The 20,713-nt window shown below is 40.6% G+C and overlaps 1 protein-coding gene across 8 annotated transcripts in view; it reads left to right on the top strand.

Annotated features, from left to right (window-relative positions):
* Positions 1–20,713, top strand: part of rbms1b (RNA binding motif, single stranded interacting protein 1b) — a 59,830-nt gene that overhangs the window by 24,522 nt on the left and 14,595 nt on the right. For all 8 annotated transcript variants that reach the window (XR_014533013.1, XM_083538056.1, XM_083538059.1 and 5 more), the window contains exons 3-4: positions 2,774–2,832; positions 7,733–7,824. Coding sequence is in view for 7 of the 8 variants with exons in the window: in XM_083538056.1 (XP_083394182.1) it covers positions 2,774–2,832; positions 7,733–7,824 (151 nt within the window). In the remaining variant the exon portion in view is untranslated. The remainder of the gene's footprint in view (positions 1–2,773; positions 2,833–7,732; positions 7,825–20,713) is intronic.

The following is a 20,713-nucleotide window of genomic DNA, read 5'->3' as shown; positions in this document are numbered from 1 at the left end:
GAAAATCATTAAAATAAGATGTTAAGTATTGTGGTTAAATAGCTTTTTATTTTTATAAAAGCAGACTCACCCTTATTTTTACTCCTCATGCCATAAACCTCCAGTACTTCATAGCCTGTCACCTTTAAATCTGACAAATGCATGATCTTGATTGGTTTATCGTGTTATCTTTATTAATAATAAATAAAAAAATAAAAGCAAAGCAATAGGGACATTTTTGGACATTTGGATTGTAATGATTATTTCATTGACCTTTTATATCATTATTAGTGCATTTACTCTGCAAAAAAGGCAACTGTGTTATGTTAACCACTCACATATAAGCATTTGGAACTGTCATAAAAAATGTATGACAATATTACATACACCACGTCCAGCTGAACCTGTATGAATAAATCATGGGGTACAAAGAACTTCTCTTAGGCCTATTTATCGATGTTCTCAAATAGATTGCTGGTAGATGTTGGTAGTTGTGTGTTAGGGCTGGTGACTTAAAGAACTGCCAAATACCTAGAGAACCTGTACATGCTATAAGACACATACTGAGACTTCCTTTAACACACAGAATGAAGTATGTCATGTGGTCTAAACCAGAATAAAAACGATACCTGGTGTGATGCATGTGAGTCATTATTCTGCATTCTGTGAGCGAGTTTTCTATACACGATTTTTGTTTACTATCCCAGTAATTAAATATATCACACAATTTGAACTAGGTTATTACATGTATGTATATTATGTATTATGTATGTATATGTATTTATATATAACATGCAAACTCTCAAATTGATATACCTTCATATCTCTCTTTCATTTTTTATTTTTTTTTACTGTATCAGATTCAATTTCATGTCCAGTATAACATTAAAAGAATAGGTGGTTTGTTTTATTGACTGCAATGGTTAGTCTTTCTGCTTTGACTCTCTAATGTAGTTTGCACTCTCACATAGAAGGCGCTCCAAATTGAATATTCATTATTCATTGCACGTCTGTAACATGCAAACCTCAGGTTAGTAAATCATTTTCCACATTCCTCTCTGGTGTTACCAAGTTTCCATGTGTTTTTCAGTAGATCACGACAGAAGAGTCTGAGGCACCATGTGATTGCTTCCAATTTAGACTATTTTCTGATTTATCTTGTGCTTGAGATTTTAGTTGATAATGTGCAGATTTTATTCGCTGTCAGTTTTCCAATGCAGTTCTGTTTTTATGGGACTTTCCCCACACAGGCAACCCTGTGTGTTGTCAAAACAGAGGAATTGCATTTCTCCTCCTAGCAATTCCATAAGCACTTCTCTTGATCCAAAAAAAAAAAAAAGTCTTTAATCTTCTCCACATGATAACTACTCAATGGTATTGTTTCTACCATAAGTAGATCTACTGGTGTTTACACACAGTTAAATTGCATAGTGTGTGCGCTTATGTGTGTTTTCCCTAATAATAATACAAACAAAACTGACAGGTCTAATAGCTTTCGAAAATTCCCTTTTAATTATATTACACCTGCATGCAGATGGGAGAATAATTACATGGAAAAACTGTTGGTTCTGGTTTGGATTTGTCTTCGTTTGGGTTTTCATGGCTTGGGTCTGCTTATAAATCAATGCGAAGTTTCAGTCCTGATAGAGAGGTCTCTTCCAGTGTGACAAAGCCACCATTCACAGGGCACGAGAGCGCGCTGAACTGTTTGAGTATGAAAATGAGGTAGATGATATGCTATGACCTTTACAGTCACTAGATCTCAACCCAGCTAACACTCTGTAAGCAGTTCTAGAGGTCTGTAGTGTGCCAGCACGTTAGTAAAAAAACTGTATGTTGATTTTTCCCTCTAAACTTAGTAGAAAAGGTGAACTTAGTCATATTTTCATGTTATTTCTTAACAGTTTAGGAATGTTATCTTGAGATTGGAGAGAAAGAGTAGAAAACGTGGTTCCTTTCCAAATCGGAAAATGTTTTGCAATCGGACTGCACTTGCCCTCTGGTCCCATGTTTAAACTGCTATTATTGCAGTAGGGTAATCAGTTTGGAAGATCAAATGATCATACACCTTTGCCATGGTGGCCTTCATCTGGAAATGTTTACCCTGATTGTTTTGTTTCATTTGGAGTTGGGTGGTGTGTGGCCACCTGGCTCTTTTCTGAGGGGAAAAAACCTCACTTTGGCGCCTTGGGTTTGGATTCAATGCTGGCTTCATTTTTCAGGCCAGACAGCTTTAGTGATACGGCTCTGATGGGTTTCCTGTTTGCGGCCCCGACTCTGCAGTGCCATGCTGCGCTTTTGATCTTGTAGATGTAGCATTAGCCAGGAAATGTGGCTCCAAATTAGATCTCGTGACAAAAGGAAGTGCGTTTGGCATTCTATATCCTTGGCTTTGAAGAATGGAAATTTTTTAAGCTTGTGTTTGTGTCCACTTTGTCCGAAGGTCAGATTTCTTTATCCAGCACAGATCAGTGCTTCTTTTGGGGGATGTTTCGGTCTAGAAACAACCTCTTGTGTCTCATGTTTGTGCGATGATGTCATTAAGCTTTATGCAAGCTGTGTTGTTTCTGTGTATGTGTGTGTGTGTGTGTGTGTGTGTGTGTGTGTGTGTGTGTGTGTGTGTGTGTGTGTGTGTGTGTGTGTGTGTGTGTGTGTGTGTGTGTGTGTGTGAGAGAGAGAGCGCATGCGTTTGTGTGCGCGTGGATGAGTAGGGGGTGGAGTGTTGTAAGATAGACTCCAGCTGTCTGCTGTTTCAATTCATACACCAACACTGTTCTCTTTGTTCTTTTCACAGTTACGGGAAAATAGTATCAACGAAGGCCATCCTGGATAAGACTACAAACAAATGCAAAGGTGTGTATGTTCTGCCATGCCCTCAGCAAGCACCCCTGTCCACACATTTATTCCACGAGCTAAATGAATACTTGCAGAACAAACTAAAGCGCAGAATACAAAATAGTGCCATATGGTGAGTGCAGACTGAGTGATTCGAATGTACAAATTTTATTTAACTCGGGTGCAATATGCTGCGAAGGTATTGTGTGCTATTTTAAGTTAATACAAACATTAATTCAAAGGTGAGCACTGCAGAAATAACAGCAGGCCTCTGTTTAATGTTTGAATTTGTTTAGCCTGATCAAACAGCGGTGCTTGCAGAACTCGGAAAGTCAGTGCCAGCGCCTGTTTCCATAAGTTATACAGACTTCACTGCCCTGTTCTGACTCATGACTTCTTGGCTGCTGTGTGTGCAAGCACGAGTAAATGTATGACTCTGTCAATGCTCTGCTATGTGAGGCTGGGTGGATCAGGAAACAGGTCCCAGGCCTTTACACTGAGTGGGGGAGGAAGTGTCCTCTGTCCCAGGTCCGGGGACTTACTGCTGTTGTTTCTGAGTCGGACCTTTGGAGTGCATCCAGGGTGGGGGTGATGCAAGAGAGAGATGGTGGGAGGTAGATTGAAGGTGGCATAGCTCAGAATCTGGATCAATTCCTGGGTTTGGCACCTTTGGAACAGCGCTGCACCTCGCCTCGGTAATGTGGATTATTTATGCGCTGAGTAATCTCAGTCCTCCTGAGAAGACTGACAAGTGTGTGTGTGTGTGTGTGTGTGTGTGTGTGTGTGTGTGTGTGTGTGTGTGTGTGTGTGTGTGTGTGTGTGTGTGTGTGTGTGTGTGTATGGCATGCATGAACTGTAATTCTATCCCTCAGTTGACTCAGTGTGCTCAGCTGCCAACCAAGAGGTTATATCTCTATCTGTAGCTTAGAACCTGTCCACAGTACAGACACAATGGAACCTGTGGTGATCTTGTGTTCTGCACTAATACTGCAAATCCTTCACAAGATCAACTTTCTCTTTCGTTTACACCTACGACAGATTAGCTCGATGCAGTCTGGTTTCTATAATTCTATATATCACTGTTGTTTAAAGAGAAGAGAAGTCTTGGCTTGCTATTGCAGATTTCTAATTGTATAATACTTACTCATTTCTCATGTTTAACCTCTGCAACTCAGTCCCAGAGTCAGTAGATGTAATTGGCTGAAAGAGCGGTTGTTCTGACTGTATTTGCATTTGGGTGTGTTTGCAGTTTAAATATGGCAGTAAACACTGTGCCCCTACAGATTCCACAGCACACAGAGGTGACCTGACTGTCTTACAGAATGTAGAAATTCCATCAAAATTTGTAACATTTACATCAAAATAACCTAACTAGGGAAATCAGTCGATGAAACACATAGGCCCTTCGGATGGATTCAGGTATCCAGAGATAAAAATTGCATTTCTAGCTAGGAATCTGCAGCTAATCAGCTCAGAGAGACCAATCCTAGTCTGTAACAAAAGTATATTTTACAATGAAAGAGGTCTGCAAGTGGAGTTATATGTCTTGTTCTGCCAGACTAATAGTTTTTAGAATTATTTAACTCCTCAGCTGCATTGTACCAAACCGCTTTCCCAATTCCTACCCTCTAGCAAGTCCCCTTTATATATGACAGATAGCTCTTGAGAAAGTGATTGATTTTTTTATTTTTTTTTAACCACTGCTCGTGTAACATTAAATATTATATACAAGTCCATATTGGCTAGTATTCCCATCCTTCCCATGTTATGCTGGAAAGATCTTGAGTTACAATGAGAATGTAGTCATGAGCATGTGGACTAGTTTCTGTTTTATCAGCCTGAGGCAATGAGACCTGCACTGCAAATACAGTCTGAGTTCAGTGCAGATTCCAAACGGTTGTTTTCTGCTGTCCTGTGTTTGTTACCTGCTTATTACATTTTACTTATATTACACAGTTTATAGTTTAGCTGTGATTTATGTATTTTGGTAAAGCGGGTGGATTTTGGTGGATTTTAATAATGTAACTTGTAAGACATTGTGGAAGAAAGAGATAATCCTGTTTTCGTTCTCGCACATAGCCCACACTGGGTACAAGTCTGATGCGTTTATTGAACATGTTGCCAGCATGTTGTTTCATAAAGGGTTTAGAAGCAATAAAACAATTACGGTAATGAATTATGTATATCAGCCATAACATTTAAACCAGTGACGGGTGACGTGAATAACATTAAGTATATTATTAGAATGGCAGTTGATGAAAGCAGGAAAAATGGGCAAGTGAAAATATCTGAGCGCCAATAATTGAGGGCCAAATCGTTGTGGCTAAACAAATGGGTCAGAAGATCTCCAATGCAACAAATTGGTGAAAAGGCTAGACGGAGAGATCTTGTGGACTCCATATTTCGATGGGTCCGAGCTGTTTTGGGGCCACAAGTTAGACTTCCCCAGTACTACCCAATACTGGGCAGGTGGTTTAAATGTTATGGTTGATCTGGTTTCTTTACCTCTTAAATAATCACCAACACAGTGATCGAGCTTGTTAAGACTGATTAATCAATCAGTGCATTGATTAGTCTCTTGATTTCACCTGTCAGTCTGCTAATTAACTAATTAGCTAATTAACTTTTGCCATTAACATATGGAAAGAGTTCATTAGCAGCTTTGCATTCACAGTTTTCAGTCCAGCGTATGTCAGTAAACCTCTCCTGAATGGTCACATCATGTTGAATGTGTTTGTCATTAGGTATCTATTAGGCGCAGGTTTATGTAAGTGAATGAAACCATTGTATTGTATTAAAACAGTCATATACATTTTATTTAATGCTCAAATGTTTTAAAACAAATCAAATATGAGTATCACGTTATCAGATTTACACACTGACCATAGTGTCAGCCACCAACATTAACTCATAGTTTTATGTTTTTATTAGACTTGTCACATGTCCTCATGCTGTCATCATGCATGACATAAATACATCACAGGGCTCCAGACTGCAACTTAAATAGTCACATTTGCGACAAGAAATATAACTTTTCCCGAGTAATATTTTTGCCGAAGATCGTCACCTGCGACCATATAAATGTACACGCTATGACCGTGTAATCTGTATGTTATGAATTTTATGTGCGTGTTCTGTGAGGAAAGGCCTATCACATAATTTGACGCAATGAACTGACGCATGCGCCACCTACGCTCGAATTAAAGCGCCGTAATAACCAGACAGTAAAGCAAAGCTCAAATTTCCGCATCAGAAAAACATGTAAAAACTAAAAATATCAGACTTTTTCAAACAGTCTCCATCTCTGTGCCACACTTCCGCTGATGACATATCTGTAAAAAAAAGCAGGCTGCGGTTGTGCCAGCGTTGGAGAGAGGGACAACGACAGACACACTGAGGACCATCTTTCTATAGCTAATCGAAACTAATTTCATTACCGGAACAAATCATTTAAAAAAAAAAAAGAGACAGTAAGAAAAACACGGTCAAAGTCAAAAGCAGAAAAATGCTCATGATCACATAATCGAGACAAGCATGCCACAGAAAACGCTGTTAGCGCTCGCAGTGTCTCATGCAGGTTTTTTGGCACCGCATGCCAAAAATTTTTTTAAAGAGCTGAAAATTCAATTCAACACCACCTATATGATCACTTCAGTTCTTAGGCCATGCTGTAAAAAGATGGCAGATGTGCACACAAGTGTTGTGCGGCACTAAAAAAATATAATTTGGCGCCTGTTGTTTTTCTCAATGGCTCCTGATTTTTATTTTCTGGAGCCCTGCTTCTAATCTAAGGAAGTTTTTCCTTGCCACAGTGGCCATGGCTTGTTCATCAGGGATAAATGCACACCATTCACCTTGACTGTTGATTTCTGTAAAGCTGCTTTGTGACAATGTCTGTTGTGAAAAGCGCTATAGAAATAAACTTGACTTGACTTGACTTGACTATGAGTTTACACCAGTGAGGGTTAAAAAGTAAACCATGACAGACTTTAATAGCTCTAGTTTTAAGGTTCATATTTGGAAACCTCTACTGAATGTTAGGCCTAGAATAAACAGCTGCAAGACTAAACAGCTATAGAGTGTAAAGACTGTTTTGGCATGTGCAAGAGTAACATACAATTTGCATGGTACCCATGTTGTGAACCCCGGTGAGGAAAAAAAACACCTTGATATTGTGAAAATTTGACAAACGGTGTTCTCAGGATCAGTTTTTTTGTTGGAGTAGTAGTGTCTCTGAACAGTGGTGTATAGCTGATAAACATTAGATCTTGTTTATTAATCTTACAATCCTAAATATCCAATCTATCATTTCTGTAGCTTGAAAAAAAAAAACTACCACACCACCAAACTGTACACCAAGTTTGAGTTTTCAAAATGTACCTTTAACTACTTGCATTAAGCGAAATACTTCCACAAAGGAATGTCCCCTTGTTAACCTCTGCTATCTGTATTTTGTCCTTTTGAGCTAACTGTGATCTCAGTACAGAATTCTTTAGATACAATCAGATGACTTGTTCTATTTAAAGAGTTCATCTAGTGTTGGGCAAATATTTTCCATAGAGTAATGCTTCTTCTCCTTTTTCTTTTAAACGGATGAGAATGTGACCTTTTATATATATATATATAAAATCACACACACACACACACACACACACACACACACACACACACACACACACACACACATATATATATATATATATATATATATATATACGTCTGAACAGATATAATGTGTGTGTACAAATGTCTAATGTAAGATTACGCATACTAAACACATAATGTTTTGCTAACACTTAATATGCACCACACCTCAATCAGGTATGTACTGCAAAAATTCAGAGGCCATATCTTGGTATTCTAGCATTACTTAAAAATAAAGTAGGTCCCAAACTGAATGTTTGTTGTTTATTTGTAGGTTATGGCTTTGTGGACTTTGACAGCCCCGCGGCAGCACAAAAAGCCGTCAACGCTCTGAAAACCAATGGCGTGCAAGCACAGATGGCAAAGGTATGAGTACACCTGTTAGACTATCTGTCGTTTCTTCTCTTTTCTCACCGGTTTCACCTGTCATTATCTTGTCTTTATTGTCAGATGAGGGGTGTGTGTGTGTGTGTGTGTGTGTGTGTGTGTGTGTGTGTGTGTGTGTGTGTGTGTGTGTGTGTGTGTGTGTGTGTGTGTGTGTGTGTGTGTGTGTGTGTGTGTGTGTGTGTGTCAGAGCGAGAGAGAGAGAGAGAGAGAGAGAGCGAGCTCTTTCTGATGGACATGTGTGAATGGCACAGTAAAAGTCAGGGTTGTATCTTTTTCACATGAATAAGCAATTTTGTAACAGTGATCAGCCAATTCTGTTTTTATTTCTGATTGAATTGAAAGTGTAAAAACAAACACAATCTTCTTCTCCTGTAGGCTTACAATTCTGTTTTCCTTTTAATGAAAAGACGTCTTACTGGGTGACGAATTTGGAAATGTCAACTGGCATGTTCAGTGCAGAAGGTGTGGTGATGCCTGTTTCTATATATGTCTAAGTTCATGCCTGTGTGAAACAGTACGTGAAAGGTGTACGTATGTCTGTTGTGTGGAGAAAGAGAGGAGAGGAAGAGTACACAGATAGTGTGATGACAGCAGGGTGACGATATCCAGTGGGAATTCTCCCTGGGGACGTGCCTCTCTCTCACTCGTTCAGTCTCACACTCTCTGCACACGGAAATACACAGGAGCCTCTGTGTTCCCCTGACAAGACTCTTCACTTGCTACAAAGCAAAGACTGTTTGAGACGTGCCCAGCTCTGGCACTAACATGAACGCATCCTGTAATGTCACTCGCTACGCACGCACGCACATGCTTTGCAAATAATGCTTAGGTGTTGGCTGCAAATGGCATGATAAAGCCACATCTGAGACAATCTGGTATAGAAAGAGAGATCGAAAGAAGGAGGGAGGGAAAGTGACTATTTTCACTTTGGCATCTTCTTAGCAACCTTCACCCCAACCCTCCCCATTTAGAGCTCTCTATTCATTCCTGAAGAGAAGGCACAGTCGGCTGAGAATAAAAACAGATCAGAGACACGAAGGAACGGAGAAACAGAAAGAGGGGGAATGACAGACAGACAAGGGAGGAGTGGCAGGACAGAGAGATATAATAAGAGGAATTATGAGTGGCAACGGGAATTGCAGCTGTGCAGATTTTCCTGTTGGCGAATTTTACTTCCACAATTAAAACACATTTTAAGTGTGGGTGTGTGTATGTGTGAGTCTGTAGCTCTACTCTCCTCTGTTGTGAGTTAAGCTACAGCAGCAGCACATTCACTGCACTTTCACATAGCTCAGCTGAAGCAGAGGAAGTAAATAATTGGCGGTAGTCTTGGTAACAGGCCCGCCGACGCCATGACATCCAGTCCATATAAAAGCTGAGTTTGGCTGTGTGGTGCTCGACAGGCGGGTACGAGCTGCTGGACTTGCCCCTCACAACCTTTCCCATTTCCAATTAGAGCAGCAGTGTTCGGGGGCCGAGGCAGACGCGCTTAAGCTTGGCTTTTGTTCTGCACTCACTAGGAAGTGGAGATCTTTCGTTTAACTTTTCTTTTAGAGGGACAATAAAGAGCCCAGCCTGCATGAACTTAATGAACGCCTTCCCCATTCTGCGAGCTGCTCTTGTGTGCCTTGATGGGTTTCATTCTCTAATTTGAAGTCCAGTGTTTGTTTGAAAGGTGTGTAAATAAGAGGACAGGAAATTCAAGTGGTTCTAGGGAGTTTGTTCAAACACATATTGAGTCATTAATAAAAGCAACGTAAACATACACTATTATAACCACATTGCTCTCGAATTCTAAAATCGGATTGGTCACAAGGGGTTCTGTCAGTAGAACTGGATGTAATTAAGATAATAGGTTTATATTAATGCATTCCTTTAAATGATTGAAATACTATGAATTATTATTATTTGGGGCTGAAACGATTCCTCGGGTAACTAAAAGTAATTCATTGTAAAAATTAAATGAGGCAAATTATTTGCCTCGATGCTTCGTTTAGTCCATTTAACTAAACATGGAGCACTGTTTCCCACGTCCATTATTCCTGACGCACCACCCACTATACACTATACAGAAGAACAGGGAGAAAACAGCGAGGGGCGAGGAGAAGGTTCAGGCCAAAGGAAACAAGAAAGTTTCCAAAGTTTGGGATCATTTTAAACTAAAACCTAAACAAAACACCATACAGTGCGGTTACCATTTCTAAAGTAAACAGTATTTTTATTTATATACAGTGCATTCAAAAAGTCCCTCTGCAGTGGCCACGTAGAGCAGGTAGCGGAGCATGGTTTTAAAGCTGGCGATAAATACACGGATTTAGTTTGTGGAAATTTCAAGCAGCTTTTCTGAAGACAAGAATACCACATCGCTATACTGTACAAGATTTATTAAATAAATTAAACAAATATTGTCCCATAACCTACTTTACAAGGCCACTGCAGACTATTTAAACGCACCGTATTTGTATTTAGATGTAATACAGTCATCCCCTGTTTATCGCTGTAATTAAGTCCCAAACCCGACCGCGAAAAACAAATGGACACCACCCCAAAAATGCTTATTTTTTATTGTTTGAGCCAGAAATCATCCTCCCACACTCTTTAAACACACACAAAGTTTGCAAGAATATATCAAGAAGATTTTTATGTAAATTTGTAGAAATATCACATTTGTAGTGAGTACTGTAGTACAGTGCTGTAGCGTAGTCTATGCATAATTTTTCTGTTTGTTTTTCGGTTGAAGTGTCCTATGACGCCAAAAAGGGGGCTAAGATACACTGCATTCTTTATTTTCATTGGCTAAATCTGGTGACGTATGTCTTCAACTCCGCCATTTTTTTGACTACAAAAAATAAATAAGCGGAAACCTATGGTTTCTTGTAATTCTACTTATCTCTTATGATATACTAAAATTGGGATCTTTCGCGACAAAATAGTTGTGTACTTGTATAGTTATGACTGTATGGATGGCATTTATATGCACTGAATGTGTTTAGTTTTCACCGTTTTCCATCTGCAACTGGATCCTGGACTTCCTGACTGGGAGACCTCAGGGCTGTGTTATTAGCCCACTGCTGTTCACTTTGCTGACTCACAACTCACATGGTGGTTCTCATCAGCAAGGATGATGAGTCAGCATGGCAGAAAACATCATGGGAGTCTTTCTCCCCTCTATCACAGAGATTTACAACACACACTGCATCTGCAAAGCAAACAGCATTGTGGATGACCCCACACACCCCTCACACACACTCTTCACTCTCCTACCATCAAAAAAGAGGTTCTGGAGCATTTTGGCCTCACATCCAGACAGTTTTTTCCTTCAAGCCATCAGGCTTCTCAACACACAGAACTAAACTGCACAAACACACACTCAACTGTGTGTTACTGAACTGTACAACCTAAACTCAACACACACTCATTACTCATCTTAATCCAATTCCACCACTCATATTATATTTATATTTAATCATATTATACTGTTTACATGCTGTTTTGCAGCTCTTGACTGCTGCTCTTGCTGTTTTTACACAACATTGTGTTCATGTTTACAAATACACGCTTGTATACAGCTCTCTTTTGCACATTGTACTGTATAACATATTATACAGTAGGTTTACTGGTCAGCGCTATTATGTGTTTTGTGTATGTCCCACACTGTCTTGTGTTGTCTGTCTGCACTGTCTTTTGTCTGCACTGTTTGCACACGATGCACTTTATGTGGCGAGGACACTTACTTTAGTCCTTAGCTTTGTGTTCTGTTATGTAGCTTTATGTTGTGTGAGGTCACTTGATGTTGTATGTAGCACCAGGTTTCTGGAGAAACATTGTCTCATTTCACTGTGTACTGCATCAGCTATAAATGGTTGAAGTAACCATAAAAGCCTCTTGACTTGACTTGACACACATAGAAAACTGTGGAAAACTTGCTGTAAAATCATAGCTTTAAAAAATAAGTGTTTTTTTTATTTATTTCTATCAATGATCCAAATGGAAAGGAAATTAACAGAAGAGAAATCCAAATAAATATTTGGTGTGACCACCCTTTGGTTTAGAATTCTTCATTTTGCAAACTTTTTACACATGCACAAAGTCAGGGATTTTGTAGGATTAGAGTAGTGGTGGGCCGTTTTACATTTTAGTACATTTTTGTCCATGAATATGTATACAATTTTTCCCAATAGTTTATTCTCTTCTGTCTTTCTGGTGCGCTGCCGCTCCTGCGCCAGTTACGGACAGTTTACGTTTGAGTTTCTATCTAGTTATTTTCATCCGTATTGTCGTAAGGTAATGTGAGCAACGGCTGGCTTTTTTTTATTATTTACTCTGCTGTAGCTTTAACCGTTCAGACTGAGATTTGGTCACTCCGAGGCCCAGACTTCTACATACGTCAGCATTTTCACGCCCTTTGATTGGACGGTAAGAGCATGCTAGTCATCAAACCGCTGCAAACTTCACAAGCTCAAATATATTCATGTAGAATGAACAGCTTTTTTTCTTTTATTCCACAATGGCTGACATAAGAGAAGAAATGGTCACGGATACACTTATGACAATATGACATTTACAAGATGGACTTTTTAAGCAAAGCTGGACATTGTGAGGAAAGGTCAGCCAAAACAGTTGTTAAGCTTTTTTCATGAACCATTTATACTTTTGTGTGTTCTTTCCTGTAGAATTTGCACAAAACACAAAATTTGCCTTTATTTCTAATTTCCAGGAAAACTGTAATGCACAGAAAACACGTGGTTGTTTTGTTAGGTTCGGTTCTGCTAGGGGTGCAGGTGGTGCAGCTGTGGCTGCAGTGAAAGGAGACTTGCTGAATTGTGTTAATTAGGTTTCTTGTTTTGGTAATGCCATACATTCTCACTGCATGAGATACCTGCCTGTGATGCAGCACTCTGTTATACTGCGTTTCTGTGAAATATCGATGGTTTCTATAGCCGTGACCTCATAATGATGGTATTACGAGGTGAATTGATTCAAGAAGCACACCACTGAAGGCCTAGGTGTAAAATTCACGGCCTGCCATTGGTTTAGATTCAGGTGTATGATTAAATAATTTTACAAAGCAGGTGCTAATGATAATCAATTTCAGTCATTAGCTGAAACAAAAACAGCTGCATAGGAGGCTTAAAATGCGTGAAACAGTCCAGCTCTAAACTACTACGGTGAGGTTGTTGAAGACAACACAGGTCACAGGTCATGCACAATGGCAAGACTGAGCACAGCACTTAGACACAAGGTAGTTATACTGCATCAACAAGGTCTCTCCCAGGCAAAGATCTCAAAGCAGACTGGTTTCAAAATGTGCTTTTCAAGCAATTTAAAAAAAAACCCACAAAGAAATAGAAATCTAGAGGACCGTAGACGCAGTGGTGAGCCAATGAATTTTAATGTTGTGGATGAAATACACATCATGCTAACTTCCCTTCTACATCAGAAGATTTGCAGCAGTGCCATCAGCAAAGAACTGGCAGAAACCAGTGGGACCCAGGTACAGCCGTTTGCTGTCTGGAGAGGTCTGTCCAGTAGTGGTCTTCATAGAAGAATTGCAGCAAAAAAGACATACCTCCAACATGGAAACAAGGCAAAGTCAACTATGCATGAAAACACAGGAACTGGGCTGCAGAAAAATGGCAGCAGGTGCTCTGGACGTATCTAAAAAGTCTAAGTCTTTGTGTGCCAAAGGGCTGAAAAGCAGTACAATGGTAAGTGACTGCAGGCAACAGTGAAGTGTGGTGGAGGTTCCTTTACAAGTATGGGGGCTGCATTTCTTTAAAGGAAGTTGAAGATTTTGTCAAGATTAATGGTGTCCTCAATGATGAGAAATACAGGCGGATACTTCTGCATTATGCAACACCGTAAGGGAGTTGGACCCATATATCTGGTGCAGCGGGACAATGACCCGAAACACGTAGCCAACGCAATTAAGAATTATCTTCAGCATTGAGAACAAAAAGGGAGGTCTGAATAGTTTCAGCCCCCCACAGAGTTCTGATCGCAGTGTCATTGAGTCTGTCACGGATTACATGAAGAGACGAATGGATCAGAGGCAGCCAACATTTACAAATCTGGTTAGTTCTCGAAGATGTTTGGAACAACCTACCGAATTGATGCTGTTTTGCCGGCCACCAGATATTGATTTGATTAGGATTTTTCTTGTGTTCATTTACTTTCTATTTTGTTAATTGATAAACATATTTTTGAAAGCATTCTTATTTCACTGCACAACTGCCTTAAACGTTTGAACAGTACTATACATCAATGTTTCTCAGTCTGTGTGTCTTAGATAGAATTGTATGACCTGAGATGGTTGAATGGTTAGCTGGTGACCTGCATCTCTGCACAGATGTCTTATTGAGTTCTGCCAAAGCCAAACCCTTGTATTATTATGCACACATGGTTTTGCAAATGCATATATTTACTCATATGCATTTTCAAATTTACCTTCTAAGTTTAAACTCTCATCAATTTGTATGCAAATGTTTGGGCAACCTTGGCCAAATAATCTATTTAGCTTATTTTTAAAGTGAAAAGAAGTCTTCCCAACACGCTTTTTCGAATATTAATGCATGTTTAGTAGCACTTCCTCTTTTCCTAATGTTTACCAGAATCCATTCTTTCATCTATCGATGCAATTTTTTCAGTGCTACTGGCTGCCACACAAACCCAAAGATAGAAGATCCACTCCCATGCTTAATAGTGCTATTCATCAAATACTGCTTCTTCTTTTTTTTTTTTGCCTCCAAACACACTTTAGATGATTGTAGCCAAAAAGGTCTATGTTTACTTTTCCAGCACATGTTTTTCAAAATGCCTCTGCATTATGTATATATTGTTCTGAATAGAAGATTCATTAGAAAGACCCCAGCGACCTTATCCCAAGTGTTGTTTATGCAAATAATTTTTGAGCAAACAATGTTGGACAGAAGAATTGTTTACCACCATTCCTGTGTCAGTTAAATCTCCTTGAAGTTTCATTTGGGGATTGTGCCTTAGATTTTTTGCCCAGCTTATAGGCAATTCTTCTTGCCTTGACCGTGTTTAGCTGGCATTTTTAATGACATTTTGGAGAGTGGAAATTGTGGGCCAGAAGAGTTTATACTGTATCTTTGTATAGCCTTTCTCTTCCTTTGTAGGCATCAATTAACGTTGTTTTCAACTCCTAAGCCAGCTTCTGTTTGTTGTTGGCTTTTAGTACAAGTTTTGAAGAGCCGGAGAATTGCATTCTGGAATCGTTTATTCCTAGTGACAATTGATGACCTGCCTAACGAGTCCTAATGAGTCTATTAAAGTCTAACAAACAAATTCAGTTCCGATTGTTTATAATCGAAAAAGTTGTCCACACACCTCAATTAGTATATAATCCCATATAAGAAGTGTCTGTACATAAAACATTATAGAAAATATGCTGCATAGAAAATATGCTGCAACTGTTGCGTTTCTTTTCTGTCATGCTTCTTTTCGCATCACTTAATCGAATACTGCAACATACTGTTAATATTTGTTCACCGTGTGTAATTAGCGCAGACAAGAATTTCAGCATGTTTCCCTCAACTGAAAAAAGGAACAGAAAAGCTTGTTTACTTAAATTTCAATAATAATGAGGATAGTTGTTAAAGCAGTCAGTAAATGTTTATGCAACGAGAGCATTTTGCTAAATGGGCTCATGAGTTCTTTAATTACACGCAGGGCTGCAAGATTTGGGGAAAAAAGTGATTGCGATTGTTGTGGTCAATATTGCGATTGCGATATAATGAATGGTATCGTGAGTCCACTAGATTGTGAATGATAAAAAATGTTTACAAAATGAACAGACACCTGAGAGAGAGAGAAAGAGAGAGAGAGAGAGACCAGGCATAGCTGGCGGCGTGTATGGGGATGTGTGTGGAAAAGCGGGGGATGCCAGGTGAAGGCCTGCCAATCGGAGAAAGTGTGCGCGGGCTACGCGTAGGCGTTGAGGAAAGACATGCGTTACCGCGAGTGGGTTTGTGGCCGGCGTGAGTATGAGGGAAGGAAAGCGGCGAGGCAAAAGTGAATTGAAAATCTTGCACAGTTCCTCTGTTCCCTGCTCAGTGTTGGTGATCTTAAAGCTAAAATATTGCCATATAACAGAGGTAGCGTTTTTTGGCTACCAGTTCAGTGTCTGTCTGCTCGGCATCCCTCTTCACCTAGTCTCCGCGCTGCACACCGGGAAAGTCACGTGACCACACACGCAACACCTGCACTGCTTAGACTGAGACTATCTGGTCTTTTTATGCTTTGTTAGCGGCATGGAAAATCTGCAAACTGTTCTCAGAAAGTGTGTGACCACACATGCATTATTCTTTTCATCAAATCGCAACGTTTGCCGTCATATAATCGCACAAGCTGACATCGCGATTGCGATACAATTAATCGTGCAGCACTAGTTACACGTATTATTGTTTGTTTGTTTTTTTTTTTATTATTATTATTTAGTCTGAGGGGGGAGTGGTGGCTCCGGCGGTTAAGGCGCTGGGTTGCCGATCGGAAGGTCTGGGGTTCAAGCCCCGGTATTGCCAAGCTGCCACTCTTGGGCCCTTGAGCAAGGCCCTTAACCCTCTATGCTCCGGGGGTCCCTTACGAGGGAAATATCAAGGTCCGTGACGTCGGAGTGACGTGGGGCCGCCTTCCCGTGGGCTCACCACCTGCAGGAGGGACCGTAAGGGACGGTGCTGTGAGGATTGGGCAGCAGTCGAAGGCCTGCTTAGACTGCTGCCCCCGCGACCCGAATTACGGATAAGCGGGAGAAAATGAATGAATGAATGAATGAATGAATGAATGAATGAATGAATGAATGAATGAATGAATATTTAGTCTGAAATTTGTTTAATTCATCATGTGGTTATATACATATACTTGTATTCAGTCTTTATCTCAGACTGGGAATGTGTACATGCTATACATAGAGAAAAAGTTAGGGTGATTTTTTTTTTTATTATTATTTTTTAGTATTTAGCAGCTTTTGCCCCATGACACTCAAATGCCCTCCATTCCAAATGTTCCTAGTTATGATAAATAAATAAAAAGTAAACACAAAAAGTCACACTTTAACAAGCCAAATGAGCGTGTAAATGAGCGAGGATTGAGGGAACCTGGTCATTCCAATGCCTTTCTATTCTAACACACTGTAATCCCTGTAAACCCCAAAGCACTCTCAAGCTGTTAATGCCAGAGCCAAGAGCAGTAATTCAGCATTGCTTGCTTGCTGCTAGCCAGCTTTTAGCTATCACTGCTAATCTTCCTTTCACACATTTAACCTACTAATCTGCTGACCAAGCACTCTTCCCTGCAATGCCAAGTCATATGGTGCACATATGAGGTCAGTGAGCTGTCCTTGATTCCCAACCAGAGAAGCTGTGTAATTACCCCTAAAGGTTTACCTTGCTTCCTCTGGTGAAAGTGAAGGATCTGTTAAAAGTCAGCCCTGTGAAATAGGGCCGCATTAACATACAGCGTGCCATCGGGTAGACGGGCTCTGTGTCAGGAGTTGACCTGTGTTAAACTCTCCCCCTTGTTTTTTTTTTCTCTTTTTACACTAACCAGATTCTGACAGCTCTGCTGATCCTCCATCCTGCCATCCTTATTTCACTATGCTGGCTCCAGCCTCTCAGAGCTCAAGCATCAGCATCACTCAAATCCTTACTGTTCCCTTAAAGAGCCGTGTTGATCTTTCTGCCAGAATATTACTTCGGTAATCCTACCTCCATCTCTCTTTTTCTCTCCTTTTCTATCTCTCTCTCTCTCTCTCTCTCTCTCTCTCTCTCTCTCTCTCTCTCTCTCTCGCGCTCTGTCCTGCCTTCTCTCTGGTTCTTTCTGGCGGGCGTTGAATGCAGTAGGATGTTAATGAATATTAATAAGGCAGCCCCTCACTCTCCTGGGAGTCTCTCTCTCTCTCTCTCTCTCTCTCTCTCTCTCTCTCTCTCTCTCTCTCGCTTTCTGTTTCTGCTGATGCTGATGTAACTTAGAAAGCTGATGTGATGGCGCCTTAGAAGCGACCACGACTCGCATGTAGATTCCGGCTCATCTGTATTCATGCTGACTGACCCTTTATTGGCAAAACGCACCTAGCACAATTGTGAGAGTGTGAAGCAGTCCTGTGTGCTTCCACACATTCGGCATAAAACCATATAGAGCTGGAGAGCCATTCTTATCCGTTGGCAGCAAATTGCTAAAATAAAAATAGTTCTCCAATTGTTTCTCAATCACGAGTGATTTTCTGACTTTCGGAGTGTCACATGCCTCCATCTGACACTCCAAAAGTCAGAAAATCACTCGTGATTGAGAAACAATTTTATTTGCATCTTTGTATTTTAATGTAATCATTATAAAAAAATGTTTCATCTTCTACAGTGATATACAATTTTCAACTGACAATATCTATACTTTAGATAGTGATCATTTCTTTTATACTATTATCAATCCATGGTTGAATTAGACAATTATTTAAGTTAACATTTATCAGATGTTCTACATGAATATATACATAAAAAAAGAATTTAGAATTTATATGCTTATGTATTTAAGAAATTAAACTTGAATGGTCTTGCTGTTAAGAAGATACTCTATGAAAATACTCTATGAAAAGGTATTATGGTGCAGCACATCCTAAAATGTATTGTCTTGTACCACAGTGATTTGACACCAATTACAATTAGTTTTTTCCTTTTCTGCAGTTTATTATATATTAATAAAAAAAAATAGCAATTACAATCTGGTTTTTTTTTTTCCTTTTCTGAAGTTTATCTTCTTCTTCTTCTTTCGGCTGCTCCCATTAGGGGTCGCCACAGCGGATCATCCGTCTCCATACCACCCTGTCCTCTATATCTGCCTCTTTTACACCAACTACCTGCATGTCTTCCCTCACCACATCCATGAACCTCCTCCTTGGCCTTCCTCTTTTCCTCCTACCTGGTGGCTCCATCTTCAGCATTTTTCTACCAATATAATTCATGTCCCTTCTCTGCACATGTCCAAACCATCTCAATCTCGCCTCCCTCACCTTGTCACCAAAACATCCTACATGTGCTGTCCCTCTAATAAACTCATTTCTAATCTTGTCCATCCTCGTCACTCCCAACAAAAACCTTAACATCTTCAGCTCTGCTACCTCCAGCTCCACCTCCTGTCTTTTACTCAATGCCACTGTCTCTAATCCATACAACATCGCAGGTCTCACCACAGTCCTATAAACTTTCCCTTTCATTCTTGCAGATACTCTTCTATCACAAATCACTCCTGTCACTCTTCTCCACCCACTCCACCCTGCCTGCACTCTTTTCTTTACTTCCCTAACACACTCTCCATTACTTTGCACTGTTGACCCCAGGTACCTCAACTCCTCCACCTTCTCCACCTCTTCTCCCTGCAACCGCATCACTCCACTGCCCTCCCTCTCATTCACACACATGTACTCTGTCTTACTCCTACTGACTTTCATTCCCCTTCTCTCCAGCGCATATCTCCACCTCTCCAGGCTCTTCTCAACCTGCTCTCTGATCTCACCACAAATCACAATATCATCTGCAAACATCATAGTCCAGGGAGACTCCTGTCTGACCTCGTCCGTCAACCTGTCCATCACCACTGCAAACAGGAAAGGGCTCAGGGCCGATCCTTGATGCAGTCCAACCTTCACCCTGAACCAGTCTGTCGTACCTACTGCACACTTTACTGCCGTCACACTGTCCTCATACATGTCCTGCACCACCCTCACATACTTCTCTGACACACCTGACTTCCTCATACAATACCACAACTCCTCTCTCGGCACCCTGTCGTACGCTTTCTCTAAATCCACAAATACACAATGCAGCTCCTTCTGTCCTTCTCTATACTTCTCCATCAACATCCTTAAAGCAAATAAGGCATCTGTGGTGCTCTTCCTTGGCATGAAACCATACTGTTGCTCACAGATGGTCACCTCTTCTCTCAACCTGGCTTCCACTACTCTTTCCCATAACTTCATGGTGTGACTGATCAACTTAATTCCCCTGTAGTTACTGCAGGTCTGCACATCTCCCTTATGCTTAAAGATCGGTACCAGCACAATCCTTCTCCATTCCTCAGGCATCCTCTCCTCTTCCAGAATCCTGTTAAACAATCTGGTTAAAAACTCCACTGCCATCTCTCCTAAACATCTCCACGCTTCTACCGGTATGTCATCTGGTCCAGCCGACTTTCCATTCTTCATCCTCTTAATCGCTGCTCTCACTTCCTCCTTACTAATCCTATCTACATCCTGCTTCACCAACTCCACATCCTCCAACCTCCTCTCTCTCTGATTTTCCTCATTCATCAGCTGCTCAAAATACTCCCTCCATCTTCTCAACACACTCTCCTCACTAGTCAACACATTTCCCTCTCCATCCTTTATTGCTCTAACTTGCAGTACATCCTTCCCAGCTCGGTCCCTCTGCTTGGCCAATCGGTATAAATCCTTTTCTCCTTCCTTAGTGTCCAACCTCTTATACAGTTCCTCATATGCCTTTTCCTTGGCTTTCGCCACATCCCTTTTAACCTGCTGCCGCATCTCCTTGTACTCCTGCCTACTTTTCTCATCACTCTGTCGATCCCACTTCTGTTTTGCCAACCTCTTTCCCCTAATGCTCTCCTGCACTTCCTCATTCCACCACCACGTCTCCTTGTCTTGCTTTCTATTTCCAGATGTCACACCAAGTACTTTTCTAGCTGCCTCCCTCATCACTCCTGCAGTAGTTGCCCAATCATCCGGCACCTCTTCACCACCACCGAGCCCCTGTCTGACCTCTTCCCTGAACCTCACACTACACTCTTCCTCCTTCAGTTTCCACCATCTTATTCTTCTTTTAAACCTTACTTTCCTCCT

This window comes from Silurus aristotelis, assembly GCF_946808225.1.
Source record: "Silurus aristotelis genome assembly, chromosome: 3".
Taxonomy (NCBI): Eukaryota; Metazoa; Chordata; class Actinopteri; order Siluriformes; family Siluridae; genus Silurus; species Silurus aristotelis.
This window is presented reverse-complemented; position numbering and strand designations above follow the sequence as displayed.